This window comes from Macrotis lagotis, chromosome 4 (assembly GCF_037893015.1).
Source record: "Macrotis lagotis isolate mMagLag1 chromosome 4, bilby.v1.9.chrom.fasta, whole genome shotgun sequence".
NCBI lineage: Eukaryota > Metazoa > Chordata > Mammalia > Peramelemorphia > Peramelidae > Macrotis > Macrotis lagotis.
The window spans coordinates 274,433,829-274,451,447 of NC_133661.1; the positions used below are offsets into that span (position 1 = coordinate 274,433,829).

At 36.1% G+C, this 17,619-nt stretch overlaps 1 protein-coding gene across 5 annotated transcripts in view; it reads right to left on the reverse strand.

The window, feature by feature from the left end:
• The window catches only part of PALS1 (protein associated with LIN7 1, MAGUK p55 family member), a 132,995-nt gene that overhangs the window by 14,793 nt on the left and 100,583 nt on the right, over nt 1-17,619 (reverse strand). For 2 of the 5 annotated variants that reach the window (XM_074236078.1, XM_074236079.1), the window contains exons 10-14: nt 16,589-16,660; nt 16,053-16,124; nt 14,949-15,116; nt 14,073-14,275; nt 3,712-3,822 (exon numbers count right to left, since the gene is read on the reverse strand). In XM_074236078.1, coding sequence (XP_074092179.1) covers nt 3,712-3,822; nt 14,073-14,275; nt 14,949-15,116; nt 16,053-16,124; nt 16,589-16,660 — 626 coding nt within the window. Of the gene's footprint in view, nt 1-846; nt 868-3,711; nt 3,823-14,072; nt 14,276-14,948; nt 15,117-16,052; nt 16,125-16,588; nt 16,661-17,619 lie in introns of all 5 variants that reach the window. The other 3 variants (XM_074236080.1, XM_074236081.1, XM_074236082.1) reach the window with 3 other exon arrangements.

Consider the following 17,619-nt stretch of genomic DNA (forward strand, 5'->3'; position numbering starts at 1 on the left):
TGAAGAATACTATGTTCCATTTAATTTTTTAATGTGAGACACATGGTAAGATCTAAATTATTAAAAAATCAACAAGCCAAGCAATTATTAAGTGATTAATATGTGGTAGATGCTAGGGATTCAAAGGTAAGACTCAACAGACTTAGATGACACATGTGAAGACTATAAATAAAACTACTATACAATGGAAAATGATTTTTCATCTTTTTAAAAAATCTTTAATGTTTAGGCAAGAATGTTAATGACAGACAATTTCATAGAAGCAAATGTTAATATGGTCCAAGGACAGCTCAATTATAGAAGTATCTCTGGTCTATCCTGATATAAACATTAACATCTTTCTAATGGAGGTAGACATTTCATTTTTATATGAAATTGCTGCTTTATTCTTAAATAATTTGACTCATCACATTTATAGCCTTGCAAATGTACTATTCTGATGAATTCTCAAAGAATGACATGCTTATACACGATAAATTAAAGAGTGAAGCAAATTGGAATGACTCAACACTTCTATTTGCTATTACTGAAGTAGATTCTCAAATGTATTTAAGATAGAAATATTTAAACTGGAGGATTCCACTTCTGCTAACAATTTTTCCATCAATAATACTCAGGATTAACATTAGAACAAGTCCTGTGATCTGGATAGTGGCCACACAATTAACTATTAAAAAAAAATTACCATATCTCACTAATACTTATTATTACTTCCAGTGTCAAGTTAACCATTATTATAAACTCAGACTCCTCTTGGATCCAACTGATAGGGCAAAGTAAAGAAAAAATGCATTATGAAAAGCAATTCAAAATGTGAAACAAAGGTATAGGTTGAAATTTAAGTACCTTGAAGAAGCATCACAGCAGCTGGATGAAAAAGAAAAGTAAAACAATCAAGAATCTTATTTTCATTCCTTTATAGTGGTAATCACATTTGTAATCTGGTTTTTCTTTTTTTACAAATGTTAAAAACTGTTTTTGCATGTAATGTAATCTGATTTTGCACCTGCCACTCTCTTCTTCATCCCTTGAACACAAATACTTAATAGTGATATTAATGTTTAAGAAAAAAAAATACACAAGCTGTTTTTTTGTATATTTATGTCAAATGACATAAAATTAAAAAAAGGGGAAAAAAAATTCTCCTAGGGTTAAAGTCCTATAAGGCTACAATTGAACAGTTTTAGACAAAAATCTTTTTCAGGACCTGACTATTTGAAGAAGCAACTTAGTGAACCTCAGAGCGCTGGGTGTGTACTTATATAAAAGCCATCATTTAAGTCCAATCTCTAACACTTACGAGATGATGCATATTTTCTTTTATATTAAATTACATTTACTATAACATATAAACTATAACACATAAACATTACAATTTAATATAATCTTATTATATGTAATTGTATTTTATCTTCCACGCATATATTATTAATCACCAATAAAATGTAACTTCTCTGAGGGCAGAAATTTTGTTCTGATCTAGTAACCCCATATATAATTTCCCTTAATATATGAACTGGATTGTAAAATTAAGGGCTGATATCAAAACACTTTTTTGGCCCAATTATGCCTGCCTGGTGTTTAATACATTTAAAATATCTATTCAATATTTTATATTTAAAGGTGGAGATTAAATAAGAACTCAAAGTCAAAGCCCATAATTCTATATAGAGAAAAAAAGCAAAAAGGACAAGTAATTTATCCAAAGCCACAAAGTGACCAGGAAGTGGAAGGGGGAAGTATTTGAAACCATGTCTTTTCTCAATCTCTAAATCCTGTGTTTCCTTCCCTGTAATAATCAGTCTCATGTACTTGAGAAACACAGGTAATAATATAGTACCTAATGTCAGGAGATGATTTAAAAACATTATTTCAACACACTATCAGAAATAAATAATGCAATGGGGTTATAAGTAAGTTAGTCAAGGTCACACAATTAAGAAAGTATTAAGTGGGGGGGCAGCTAGGTGGCACAGTGGATAGAGCACCGGCCCTGGAGTCAGGAGGACCTAAGTTCACGTCTGGCCTGAGAGACTTAATAATTACCTAGCTGTGTGGCTGTGGGCAAGTCATTTAACCCCATTGCCTTGCAAAAACTAAAAAAAAAAAAAGGTATTAAGCATCTGAGGTCACATCTGAACTCAAGTCCTCCTGACTCCAGGGCAGGTACTCTATCCACTGCCCCACACAGAATACTTCTAAGAACAAAAACAAGAGAAATAACACTCTTTTCTTTTGAGGTTTTCAGGATACCACTCTCTCCTGGTTTTCCTTTGCTAGATTCTCAGGTCACAGTTTTAGATGTCCTTCAGAGTTTTTTCCTGGACCCCTGTATACTATTTCACTTGATATTCAGTTCCCATGGATTTATTTACCACCTTTTATACTGATGATTTGCAAATCTGTCTATCTGCAAATTCTGCCCCAATCCATTACTGATCTCTAGTTGTCCATCACCAATTGCCTTTCAGACATCTCAAAATGGATGTCCAAAAGATTTCTTAAAACTAAGAATGTCCAAAATAGAACTCATTATCGTTCCTCCAAAGTCATACCTTGTTTCTGTCATATCTTATTTGTAGAGGACAACACAATCTTCCTAACTTCTTAGCTCACAAACCTAGGGGTCATCCAGATTGGTCCCCTGACCCAACCTTCAATAACCCCAAATCCTGCCAAGTCCTGTCAATTTCACCTTCACAACATTTCAATATGCGCCTACTCTCTAACACTGCAACCAATCTAGTGTGGGCCCTCATCACTTCATGCCTCCTGACCTACTGCAAAAACCTGCTGTTGGGAATGCCTGCCTCAAGTTCCTTCTCAATGCAATTCAAATTCCATTAAGCCACCAAAATGATTTTTTAAAGCAAAATTCCAAACATATCACACCCCTACTACTCCAGAGGCAACCTATAACTGAAAAGATCAAATACTAAATGCTGTTTGGCCTTCAGAGTTCTTCTCTCTTTCCATTTCTTCCCTCCTATCACTTCCCCTCCAAATTCTTCTAGACCATGTCCCAAAGAGAGAAGAAAATGAGACAAATGTAAAAAAGGATGTTTCCAGAAGCTCTTTGTGACAAAGAGATGGAAATTCAGGATGTGTTCAACAATTAAAAAATATTTTATCAAAAAATTATGGAATATGATCATAACTGAAAGGAATATTTTCAAAGAAAGCTACAAAATTTTACATGAACTGATGCAGTAAAATGTGTAGAAGCTAGAGGACAATTTATATAATAATTACTGTAACCAAAAAATTACTTTTAATAAGAACACTTATCAATACAATAATCAACCATGATTCCAAAAGTTAATAAAGCCTAATATAGACAAAGAAGTATTAGAATCAAGAAAAAAAGATATTTCTGTGGAAGTTTGTTCTGCTTAAATATAAATGCTTAAGCCTAGTTTTAAGTATGTAATTCTGCCACAATTTATCAGATTTATTCTTTTATTTTCCCAATGGGGGAAGAGGGTATTATGGAAATAAGAGTCAAGGAAAATAACTGCTTGTTAATGGCAGGTAAAAAGGAAAATACAAGTTGAATTAAAAGAAAAAGTATTTAGTACACTATAGCCATGCTTTTAGGATTATTAATACGGAAAAATTAATTATCAATTTTTTTAGGTTGGTTATACACAAATAGTTGGAAGTAACCCTATACTTGTTTCCTTTCTGAAAGAGTTATACAATAACACATACCTTTGGATTTTTGCCCTCTTTGGCCAATAAAGCACGAAGTCTTTCTTGGGAAGGGGGTGCAATGAAGATAATATATGGCTTCAAATCTGAATTGCGCAGACTCTTCAATGACTGTAAACAGGGGGAAAAAGTATATACAGACATACATTTATAAACATATACATTTATATATTTAAACAAATATGCACACAAAACCTTTTGAGCCATTCTATATTGTTTTCTAAATTGTATACTTCAAATACATTTTTCAAATAGGTTTTATGTTTTGTTTTGTGTGAAAACAGTTTTAAAGCAGAGGATTTCCACTGTACTAAAAATTTATATCATCCACTGTTAGAAATCAGCAAGGGTAGAGTGGGAGGAAGGGGTGGTGGTGAGTAGGAGAAAAACAGCATTATTATTCTATTGAAAGAAACCAAATCAAGCTATTAAATGATAATAGTTGACCACATCTGGGCAATTTAACTAAACCATAATTAAAATTCATTTTTGATAGATTCTGTACATAAAAAGTATCAGTCTCTATATACTGAACATAGTGAATTACCTAAAATTAAACTGAAAACTAAATGATAAAAAGGAGGCAGAAAGGAGGCAGAGTGTGATAGAAAATCAACTCTAATAGAATGTGAAGAGATTTAGACTTGCTCTACACAAACATTAGAACTACAGATCCCACCAAAAAAAAGATCAAAACAAGTTTCAACTACTGACACCTATAGGACCTTCAGGGAAGATGTCTTTTTTTAGAAAGGGGTGGGGAGAAGGGGAAGAAAAGCTCAGCTCGGTGGGAGAGTGGTAAAGCCAGTGGAAGGCTTTTAAGACATAGTGCAGCCCATGACCCAGCAGCCAGGTAATAAGCCAACAAGGAGGGTTCAAAGCCTCAGACAAAGTCTGAACCCCTGCGAAAACTGAGGCAAATGACAGTACTGGGTTGGGAACAAGTTACTCCATAGGAACTGCCTGGATTGGATAGGCAATATCATGGTCAGTGCTAAGCCAGAGATCAGGTCCCAGTCCTTGCACAAAAAGCTCAGGACTATACCCTGGGAGCAGAGTTCAAAATTCAAAATGACAAAAAAATTAAGAGTTCTAACCATAGAAAGCTACCATGCTGGTAGAGATAATAAAAATGCCATCTCAAGAAGAAGAAACAAATGACCAACATGGGAAGTCTCAAAGTAATTTATGAATTGAAAACAAATCCAAAACCTCATAAAAGAGCTTAAAAGAGAAGGGGGAGGGCGGAGCCAAGATGGTGACAAGAGAGGATTATCTCCTAGGTGCTGTCTCTCAAAGTTTATAAATTAGGGTCTCTAACTAAATTTTCGAGAGGCAGAATCCACAGAGGGATCCAGTGAGGCAGTTCTCCAACCCAAGGTAACCTGGAAAAGAGCTGAAAAGCTCCACTCCACGGGGTTGGAGGGGCACCAGCCAGGGTGAAGGAACTTCAGCCTCCTAGAGGCAGCCCCAGGACGCTGGGAGCCACAGCAGGGAAAGTTTCCTGACCTACACTTGGGGAGCACCGGGCACAACTTGGGGGATCAGCTGGGGAACCTCTGCCAGAGAGAGCACATGAAGTCTTCAATGGCCAGTGAGTTCAGCAGCTGCTGCCCATATCCAGGAAATGGAAGAAGGCATGGAGGCAATAAGCAGGAGCCCCTAGGCAACTGAGCCTTGAGTGCTCAGCTCAGCCCACCAAAGATAGGGGAGTAGAGAGAGAATTCAGAGGTCTGGACTCTGTACCTGGAACAGGACTCTGACCACATTCAGACCCTGATTGCAGTCTAGGCCCCCCAACCTCAGCCCCATGGCAGAGGGGTGTGCTTATGGTCATTCATAGACCAGAAGGAAAGACAGAGCCTCACACACTGAAAACCTCATGGGGTGGGGGTGTACCAATAATACACAAAAGCTCAGGAAGCACCCCAAAACCAGGCACAGGCTGGAGAAATGAGTAAGCAGAGAAAAAAGGAACATCATTGAGAAATACTTTGCCTGTGATTCCAAGAAGGATCAAAACATTCAATCTGAAGATGAGAAAGTACAAGCTCCTGCATCTAAAGACTCCAAGAAAAAAAGAAATTGGGCTCAGGCCATGACAAAGCTCAAAAAAGACTGAAAATCAAGTGAGGGAGATAGAAGAAAAACTGGGAAAAGAAATGAAAGAGATGCAGAAAAAAATATAAAAATGAAGTCAGCAGTTTAGTCAAGGAGATTCAAAAAAATGCTGAAGAAAATAACATGTTAAAAACCAGCATAGGTCAAATGGATAAAACAGTTCAAAAAGTTATTGAGGAAAAGAATGCTTTAAAAAGCAGAATTGGCCAGATGGAAAAGGAGATAAAGCTCTCTGAGGAAAACAAATTCTTCAGATGTGTAATGGAACTAAAGTAGGCTGGTGACTTTGAGAGAACTCAAGACAATACTTCAACAACAAAAAGGATGAAAAATTAGAAGAAAATGTGAAACATCTCATTGAAAAAACAATTGAAATGAAAAAAGATTTAGGAAAGATAATCTAAAAATTACTAGAATATCTGAAAGTCATGATCAGGAAAAAAACCTTGACATCATTTTCAAAGAATTATTACAGGAAAATTGCCCTGATATCCTTGAAGCAGAGGGCAAAATAGAAATGGAGAGGATCCACTGATCTCCCCAAGACAGAGATAAAAAAAAAAACCCAACCCCCAGGAATATTATAGCCATGTTCCAGAACTCCCAAGTCAAAGAGAAAATATTAGAAGCAGCCAGAAGGACACAATTCAAATATCATGGAGCTGCTGTCAGGATTGCACAGGACTTAGCAGCAACTACATTAAAAGTTCATAGGGCTTGGAATATAATATTCTGGAAGGCAAAAGAGCTCAGAATGCAACCAAGAACGAACTACCCAGCAAGACTTCCAGGGAAAAAGATGGACTTTCAAGAACCAGGGGAATTTCAAAATGTTCCTGTTGGAATGGCCAGAGCTGAACAGAAGGTTTGATCTTCAAATACAGGACTCAGGTGAAGCACAGAGAGTGGAGAAGGGGAAAAATATGAGGGACTTAATGATGAACGACATATATTCCTGCACAAAAAAAATGATACTGATAATACTCATATGAACCTTCTCAGTTAATAGAGCGGGTAGAAGGAGCTTTTATAGATGAAGCACAGGAGAAAACTGAATTTGAAGATATATTGTGGTGTAAAAATGGAGTCAATAGATAAAAGGGAAATGTAATGGGAGAAAGAAAAAGGAGAGGAGGAATAGGCTAAGATATTTCATATAATACGATTTTTCTTTATTACAATGAGCTATTGCAATGATATGGAAGGGGGGAAGGCAAGGGGGAATGAGGGAATCTTCGCTCTCATCAGAGGTAGCTAGGAGAGGAAACTGCATATATACTCAATGGGATATGGACAACTGGAATAAGAAGGAGAGACGGGGGAAGGGGGAAGAGGGGGGATATGAGTGATGGAGGAGAGAGTGGGGGGAGAGTGGTCAGATATAACACATTTGCTTTTTTACTTCTTGCAAGGGGCTGGGATTCAATGGTCTGCTTCCATAGGGACCATAGGGCTGGGTGGATGCTGGACCTAAGGGGTGGCATGTGGGCTCGGGGCCTCTTGGCCCCAGGACCGGGGATCTGTCTGCTGCGCCACTCAACTACCCTACAGCAGAGACAGAGTGAAAGTAGAGAGAAAATATAGTATATGGTAGTGGAGAAGTATGAATGGAGGTAGATGCAATCAGCAATGGGAACAGTAGAAAAATATGGAAGTAACTTTTGTGGTGGACTTATCATAAAGAATGTGATCTACCCGCAACAAAGCTGGAGGTGTGAGAACACAGAATGAAGCATATTTTTTTTTAAGGTTTTTGCAAGGCAAATGGGGTTAAGTGGCTTGCCCAAGGCCACACAGCTAGGTAATTATTAAGTGTCTGAGACTGGATTTGAACCCCTGACTCCAGGGCTGGTGCTTTATCCACTGTGCCACCTAGCCGCCCTATATTTTTTATTATTATTATTTTGGGGTGGGGGGTTGCAAGGCAAATGGGGCTAGGTGGCTTGCCTGGGGCCACACAGATTGTTGGGTGTCTGAGACCAGATTTGGACCTGGGTGCTCCTGGCTCCAGGGCCAGTGCTCTGTCCACCACTTGGCCGGCCCTATTATCATTATTATTACTATTTTATTTTATTTTGGGCCTTTTTGGGGGGGGAGTTCAGGGCAATGGGGTTGGGGTGGCTCGCCCGGGGTCACACAGCTGGGTGATTGTTGGGTATCTGGGGCCAGATTTGGGCTGAGGTGCTCCTGACTCCAGGGCTGGTGCTCCATTCACTGCACCACCTGGCCACACATTATTTTTATTATTGTTATTATTTTAATTTTTTTCTCTATCCTTTACTTTATCACTCATGTGGGTCTATATTTTTTGGGAGGAGGGGGTATTATGTTTACTCCTAAACAAGAATATTATAGAAATGTATAAAAAAATATTATTTGTACAAAATTAGAATAAATAAATAGAAAACAAAAAAAAGGAATAAGAGCTATGCAGGAAAATTAACTGATGAAAGAAATCAACTCCTTTAATAAAAGCAAAAATAACCAACTGGAAAAAGAATGTAACTTTTCAAAAAATAAAACTGACCAATTGAAAAAGGAATTACAACTCATCTCAAATTCAAATCAATCAACTCAATCAACTGGACTGGTAATACAACTCAGCAAAAAAAGTAAAATTAACCAACTGGAAAAGGAAATACAAAAACTACTGAAGAAAATAAGACCCTAAAAAAATCAGAACTGGACAAATAGAAGCTAATGAACCTATGAAACAAAAAGATTCTATGAAACAAAATCAAAATTGAAGAAAACAAAGCATCTTCTTGGAAAAACAACCTGTAGAACAGATCCAGGAGAGATAATTTACAAATCACTGGTCTATCAGAATGCCTAAGTCAAAAAAAATTAGCCTGGAAAATATCAGGTAAAACTGTGCCAATTATACTAGATCAAGAAGACAAAATGAAAGAATTTGAAAGAATACATAAAACACCTCCAGAAAGAGACCCAGGACAAAAGCTCCAAGAACTATCATAATCAAATTCCAGAATTCTCATACAAAGGAGAAAATATTGCAAGCAGTCAAAAAGATGCAATTTAAATACAAAGGAAGCACAATCAGAATTACACAGGGCTGAGGGGGTGGAACCAAGATGGCAGCAGGAGAACAGCCTCTCTTAGGAGCTCTCTCCAAAATATTTCAAAAACCTTAAAATTATGACTAAATTTTCGAGAGACAGAACCCACAGAAAGATCCAGTGAGGCAATTCTCCAGCTCAAGGTAACCTGAAAAATAGTGGGAAGGCTCTGTTCAATGAGATTGGAGGGATGGGATAACCCCAGAGAGAAGGAGCATCCACCTTCTGAGAACAGCCCCAGGGCACTTAGGTCCTTGGGAGGCCAGCTCCTGGTAGCAGAAGCAGTTTCTTGACCTGCCACCCCAGGGAGCACCAAGTACAACTTGGAAGACCAGTAGGGAGACCTATGCCAGAATGAGCTCAAAGCCCAGGCCAGCATGGCCCTCCTTAGCACAGCCATGGCCCTCAGCAAAGTCCAGATTCCCAAGAAACGGAAGCAGGTCTGTGGAGCTTCCCAGCTGCTCCCTGAGCACTTGGCCCATGGAAGGTAAGGGAGTGGAGGGAGACTGTCGATGTCTGTCCTCTGTCCCTGGGACAGGACTCTTGGGGTCTGACCACATTCAGACTCTGGTAGAAGTCTAGGCTCCCCCACAGAGCAGGGACCCCCCCCCCAATAGCCCTGGGGCAGAGCAGTGAGCTTGTGGATATTCAACAGACCAGGAGAGCAATAAGGACCTCACATACAGAGGTGCTTGCGGGGGTGTCCCAATAATGCTCAAAAGCTCAGGAAGCACCCCAAAACCAGGTACAGCCTGGGGGAAAAAAAGGAACCTGACCATAGACAATTACTTTGGTCCCATGGAGGACCAAAATACAGAATCTGAAGATGAGAAAGTCCAAGTTTCTGAATTTAAAAACTCCAAGAAATATAGAAGTTAGTCTCAGGCTATGACAGAGCTCAAAAAGGTTTTGAAAATCAAGTAAGGGAGATGATGATGAGAGAAATGCAGGAAAAACATGAAAACAAAGTCAGCAGATTAAGTCAAGGAGATCCAAAAAAATACTGAAGAAAATAACATTTTAAAAACCAGTTTAGGTCAAATGGATAAAACAGTCCAAAAAAGTTAATAAGAAGAATGCTTTAAAAAGCAGAACTGGCCAGACGGAAAAGGAAATAAGAAACCCCTCTGAGGAAAACAAATCCTTCAGATGAAGAAAGGAGCTAAAGGAAGCTGATGACTTTGCGAGAAATCAAAGACACAACAATTCAACACCAAAAGAATGAAAAACTAGAAGAAAATGTAATTGGAAAAGTAAAATAAAATATCAATAAGAAAAAAAGACTTAGTCCTTAATTTTGTCTTTGTAACTAATTATTAAAAGTTAAATCTAAATGTGTCCATTTTCCCCCCTGTTAAACTGAGGTTAGCATGTATTCTTTCTTATCCCAAAAGACTAGTAAAAGGATAACTAAGACATAATGAGACATTTAGAATGCTCAAGATTTTCGTGTCCAAAGAGTACAATAAAATTCCTAAGTTAAGTTTAAGGTAAAATGTTTATACAAAATTTCAAGACTTGTCTTTGATTCAATGAGCATATACAGCCAAGACACCAAAAAAGGATCCCATAAATTTATGTGTCTCCACGAATGGAAACACAAACACACACACACACACACACACACACACACGATATAAATACACATTCATATATATGTATGTATGTGTATACACACACACACACACACACATACATATGCCTCTTATCAGTATTCAGTGTCAACAAAAAAATAATAAAGAAAAAATGTGTACTCATGAATGGGAGAATATGTAAGCAAAAATATAGGAGTACATTGGAATACTACTGCATAATAAGAAACAAATTCAGAGAAACATGGAAGACTTGCCTAAATCAATAGAGGGAATAAAGAAAAATTAAACTACCAAAATGTGAATGAAATCAAAACTGCAAACAAATCAAGCTCAAGTAGCTGCAAGAATTAATCTTGGTCAAAGAAAATAATTGAAGCAGCATACTTCCTACTTTAGTGGAAATACTGCCAGCACACACTTTTATGGAATGAGAAAGGTACAATTAAGAGGTTATTGGAAAATGACTCTTGGGGTGAATAGGTGGCGCAGTGGATAGAGCACCGGCCCTGGAGTCAGGAGTACCCGAGTTCAAATCCAGCCTCAGACACTTAATTACCTAGCTGTGTGGCCTTGGGCAAGCCACTTAACCCCACTGCCTTGCAAAAACTTAAAAAAAAGAAAAGAAAATGACTCTTATCTTTAAAGTTTGGAGGGAGGGAATCAAAGAAACTGAAAATACTCTGATTGAGGGCGGCTAGGTGGCGCAGTGGATAAAGCATCGGCCATGGAGTCAGGAGTACCCGGGTTCAAATTCGGTCTCAGACACTTAATAATTACCTAGCTGTGTGGCCTTGGGCAAGCCACTTAACCCCATTTGCCTTGCAAAATCCTAAAAAAAAAAAAAAAAAAGAAAAAACTGATTGAGAAAAGACAGTTTTTTTGTTTTGTTTTTTAGATTTTTTTACAAGGCAATGGGGTTAAGTGGCTTGCCGAAGGCCACACACAAAAGACAGTTTTTTAAGTATTAAGTGTACAATATAGCTAGGTAAGAAAAGACAGTTTTTTAAGTATTAAGTGTACAATAATAAGATAATGTTAATAACTGGAAGTCAAAAATTTGGGCATTAGATTCAGTAACAAAGACATAGGCATTAAGTCTTATTACATAAGCCAATGAGCAACTAACTGCTTTATAAGTAACAGTAAAGAAGAGGCTATATGAAAAAAAGCTGATGAGTCTATTTTAGACAAATCTCCCTAGAGGTATGATACAGTAGCAAAATAACATTAAATTTGGAGTCAGAATAGATTTGGTTTTAAATCTTTTTTTTTTTATGTTTTTGCAAGGCAAATGGGGTTAAGTGGCTTGCCCAAGGCCACACAGCTAGGTAATTATTAAGTGTCTGAGACCGAATTTGAACCCGGGTACTCCTGACTCCAGGACCAGTGCTTTATCCACCGAGCCACCCCTAAATCCCATTTTTGATGCTTCCTTACTATATATGACTATGGGCAAGTTACTCAAATTGTGAGTTTCCTCACCTATAAAATGAGTAGAATGAATGAATACCAATTTCATAGGTTTACTGTACAAAACAAATGAGCTGATTTATGTTTAGTAAATCTTTTTTTTAAATTACCTGATATCAACAATTTATAACATTTTTAAAAAGTTCATCATCTGATATCAAATCCACTAGCGTGTGTGTGTGTGTGTGTGTGTGTGTGTGTATGTATGTATGTATATACTTTTGACTGATTCTATAAATGGACTGGGTCTAAAACTAAACAAAGGAATGAGCTCAAATTATACTATTGCTGAAACAAAGATTTATATTTTTAATGCCAATATTCTAGCACTGCAGTTATGTGGTTTTGAGTTGTTGAAGCTAAGGTCCTCAGAATTAAGAATAAATGATATCACTTCTTAGCCTTTTAGCTATGATCAAGTGAAGAATAAATCAAACATAATAGCAATGGAGAAATACATGGTGGTTATGAAAACGCTGCTTCTCACCCCAACTGGTCAAGCTATGAGAAAAGATGGACAAGAGTCTATTAAGGCTTAAGAACCAAGGGTCTCAGGGGGCAGTTAGGTGGCACAGTGGATAGAGTACTGGTCCTGGAGTCAGAGGACCTGAGTTCAAATGTGACCTCAGACACATAATAATCACCTAGCTGTATGAACTTGGCAAGTCATTCAGCCTCATTGCCTTGCAAAAACAAAAACAAAAACAAAAAAAAAAAAAAAAAGGCATCAAGGGTCTCCTCCACACCATGAACAAGTATCATAGGATCATATAGCTTTGGACCTGGAAGACATCTTAAACTCTATAGAGTCTAATCTTTTCATTCTATAAGTGAGGAGATACCACCAACTTACATGTAATTGTTTACTTTTTTCCCATTTCCCATTATTCTTCTCTTCCTCCACCCTTTATATAGGATTTTGAAATGCTGATTAGTGTTCTGTGATTCAGTATCCCTTGCAGAGGTCACACAGCTAAGAATCTGAGGTGGGATTTAAACTCTTAGAAGTTTATAAGCTATAAATTTAGGCCCTTTCCCACAATACAAAGCTTCCTGGGAGAAGGACTTTCCTGAGAGATTTTTGAAAAATCTTAAAAGAGGTAGTATAGTATAATGGATTATGTTGAAATCAAGATATCCTAGGCACAGAAACTATGGACTGAATCTTAGTTTTTTCATCCACAAAAAAAAAAGTATTGTCCTCAGGTATTATTATAGGTATTATTATCATACCTATCATACTTAAAGATTGGTTATAAGACTTAATATGTGAAGTGCTGTACAAACATTAAAGGCTGATATAACTGTAAACTATAAACTTGTGACTTAATTGGAGTTTTCCCTTTTGTTTTGTTTTTTTGATGGGGCAATGGTGACCTACCCAAGGTCATACAGCTACTATGTATCAAGCATCTTAGACAAGATTTGATGCTTAGATCCTCCTGACCCCAAAATCAATAATTTATCTACTGTGCCATCTAGTTGCCCCTTGGCTGGAGTTTTAAGGACAACCAGCTTTTCAATGGGAATTTTGATACTAGGAAAGGCAGGGAAAGCATCTCTAAACACAACAAAAGGTTTATTTTATTTATTGTAAATTTTTGCAGGGGATGTGAACTGGACTGGGAATCATTATGGAGACCATAGCTCTTCATCAAGTGGCATGGATTTATTGATTTGTTTGTTTGTTTGTTTATTTATTTATTTATTGGGTTTTGCAAGGCAGTGAGGCTAAGTGACTTGCCTAAGGTCACACAGCTAGGTTATTATTAAGTGTGTGAGGCCAGATTTGAACTCAGGTCATCCTGACTCCAAGGTCAGTGCTCTATACACTACACCACCTAACTGCCTTCAAGTAGTACTTATTAAAAGATATACACCCAGCACTGTGACAGGTATTGAGGAGAGAACATATACAGACAACACAAACGCACATACACACACACAGAGTTGGGGGGGGGGGGGGCGTTTCTGAGAGAGTGTGTCAGAAAAGGCTTCCCCAGAAGAAAAACTTTATGATCTTGAGGGAGGGAAAAAAAATTAAAAGGTCAGACCGTTTGGAGAGAGGAAAAGGTCAAAAAAATTCTAATGTTACCTGTGTACGAAGATTTAAAAGGCATATTTTGCCTGAGTTGATCACTTGTCTCACAGAATCTATGCTGGTACCATATAAATTTTTTTCAAATTCACCATGTTCAATAAACTTTCCAGTAGCTACATCTGCCTCAAAAGCTTGCCGTGAAATGAAGTGGTAATCTCTGCCAGCTACTTCATTATCTCGTCTACTCCGAGTTGTATCTAAGCAAAAAAACCAGTATTTCCTAATATTAATTTTTAAAAATATATAAATTAAGACTTTTTTTGCCTAATGAATAAGATTAAAAAGTTAAAAATAATTCTTAACTTGCATTCTCAATATAAAATTCATTTTTATGGGTAAAATTGAGTCACTTTCCTAATATTTCCCTTTAAAATGGTGATACTTCCAAAACAATAATATCTAATAATATCTCCCTCCAAATAGTCATTATTATTCCTAAAATCCATTTCCCCATATCTTCTATGTAATTTGCCCTAAGTGCTTATATGGACAGAAAGCATATTTTAAGCTTTGCTTTGAATAGGATCTATTTACCCCACTCTAAAAACCAAAAAGCAGGTTTTTAACATGGAACACAACAATCATCAAAACTTTTAAAAGACTTAACATGGAAAATACAGGTAATGCAGGAAGGAGAACATTTAAGGATTCAGAAGATGGAAATTCAGTTACTAGAGTACAAGTAATACCATATTTAGGAAAAATCACATTCCATTCACTCTTGGAACAAATTTTCCAAGTAACTTGGTTAATTAAGACTATTCCTAAACACATTTAAACAGAACTAAGTATAAGAATTTCCATTCTTGGTGAAAGCACTAAAAAGATCATGGAGCAAAATTATAAAACAAAGGAAAATATAGAACTTACGGGGAACTGCAGCTGCAAACCTATCTGCTTCATTATTCATAAGCCTCTGACGAAGTTCATTCTGGCCACAGTTCTGTGGTCCAATCAAGATGATAGGCCTTTTCCTATTTGCTGGCTGGTGATAGAGTGACATTTCCTCATAAGTTAGTATTTCTTCATTGTCATAATCTTTGGAAAGATAAAGATAATACACATTTATAAATATGCAAGAACTCTAAAAGAAGTATACTGTTTTCCTCATCTTATTACTACTATTGAATTTGTGTTTTTTGTTTGTGTATGTGTATATAAACCATATATTTATATAGATTAGATTCATGAATTTAGAGCTGAGAGGAACTTTTAAAGATCATCTAAGACAATCCCTTCACTTTTTTTTTTAGGTTTTTGCCACCTAGCTGCCCCTAATCCCTTCACTTTTTTTTTGTTAGGTTTTTGCAAGGCAAATGGGGTTCAGGGGCTTGCCCAAGGCCACACAGCTAGGTAATTATTAAATGTCTGAGACCAGATTTGAACCCAGGTACTCCTGACTCCAAGGCCTGTGTGTTTTATCTACTACGCCACCTAGCCCCCCATCCCTTCACTTTTTAAAGATAAAGACAGAAAGTTAATTAGGGGCTTGATGTTGTTCATTCTATCAACAAAAATTCAAAAACCTATCAAAAACACTTTATAAAAGAAACAGACATTTCCTTCCTACAAAATAGTAAGCCTGAGAATGCTTTCCCTCTAAGCAAAGTGTCTTGGCCATACAATTTGTCAATTAGAGTTGGACTCTTAGATTTATAAAAAGATCTTCATCTATGCTAAGACAATCAAATCCTAGCAGTTTCAATGTTATATATCAACAATGTGAAATTATTAGCTATTTCTAATAAAATGTTTCACTTTCTTATGAGAACATGTCATAGCTGCTGCTGTTATTACTGTTATGATGATTTACACTTCCAATATATTTGAGAAGAACTTCAATGAAGGAATTTTGGCTCACAGGATGGCTCTCTATCACCCTCATTATTTTAAGCTTCAATGTAGGAAAAATTACAGGTCCCTTTTACACACACACAAAAAAATTCAAGGTACAGTATACACATAAAGTCTTACCATCATTTTTATTAGCATTATACAAAACTTTTTTTCTTTTCTTCTTATTCTTCTTAGCACACCACAGTTTTCCTATTGAAAAACAAAGAATATCATTAAAAAGGAGCATCAACTTTATTAGATTACTGAATCCAACAGAAGAGATAAATGAGATGACTGTAATTTCAAGCTTTTGTGTTTATTGCCTTGTCTTATTCTACAGAAAAAAAAAAAAACAATTTCCAAGGAAGTTTTAAATCTCTCATGTTTGACTTTACACATTCCAAGACTGAGACTTTAATATTCAAATACAATAATGATGAAATATCCTCTCTCTAATAAGGGTTTTAACAATATCCTGCAGATGATTAAAAGACCACTCAAAACTTTATCTCCTATATTTTTATTCTTATGTTGATGATGCACTAATATTGAGTCTTTCTTTTTTATGAGATAATAATACAAATTCAAATATGGCCACATATTAAGAAAGTACACTTCATGGAATCTGACTACAGAACTCATTCTTTCATTAATGTCAAATTTAAGTATTCTACCTGATTTTTCTGGTTCCTTGTCCTCTTCTATGGTTTGCTTCATGGCTTCTCTTTGTTGCTGAAAACTTTTCCCTTAATTCCAAAAGAAGGGGGGGCAAAACCAAAAAAAAAAAATGGTTAAAATCAAAGGATGGAAGTTCAAACTTTGTAAAATTATATCCTAATTAAAGAAAAAATGCTCTACTATCATAAACATTTGATAATTTCTATTTTATCTTAGCTTCAGATATATAAATTTCATTTTTAATTTTTAACTCAGTTATATGTAATAATATTGAAATATATGATAGATATTGGCAATATTCCAGTGGAACATAAAACTTTCCAACATGAAAAGAAGTTTTTCGGATTATGTCAGAAAAAAAATACTAGTCTCCAATTTTCACAGTATTGACACATACTCTTAAGCTAAATAAACAAATTCCCAAATTTAAATTTCCAAAATGGTATGCAGCATTTTTCTGAATGAAAATTATTCAATTGCTAGATACCTTTTAAAAAAAGGTATAAATGCATGTATACATGTATGTATACATTAAATTTTTTTTCTGAAATTTTCTGAAAATTTTCTGTATTTTCTGAAATTACGTAGACAAGTCCAATATCAGAGTCTCATTCAGAGTACTGGACTCATTATTATGTTTTTCAGGAAATTAAATTTGCATTATTTGAATATTCAAAAAATTTATCACTGAAATAATTTATCTGGTTCCATTTTTCGAGTTTCATTTTTCTTCTTTCAGTCATTTACACATTTAATCAAGTCAATAAATTTTGACTTCTTCAACAGGTAGGTCATTAACAAAAAGCTAAAAAAAAAGAATTACAAAATTCAAGGTGGACTAATAAAGAGTACTTAAATCTTATTAAAATAAGACTTAAAGCAGTAAGGAACTACAAGTTAAACATTCTGAAAAGGTAAAAAACAAAAGAAACAATAACCTGTTTGGTACAATTAAGTTATCCTTCAACAAGTGGGGAAAACTACCCACACACATAAATAATTAGAACTGTAATCAAATTGGGCATGC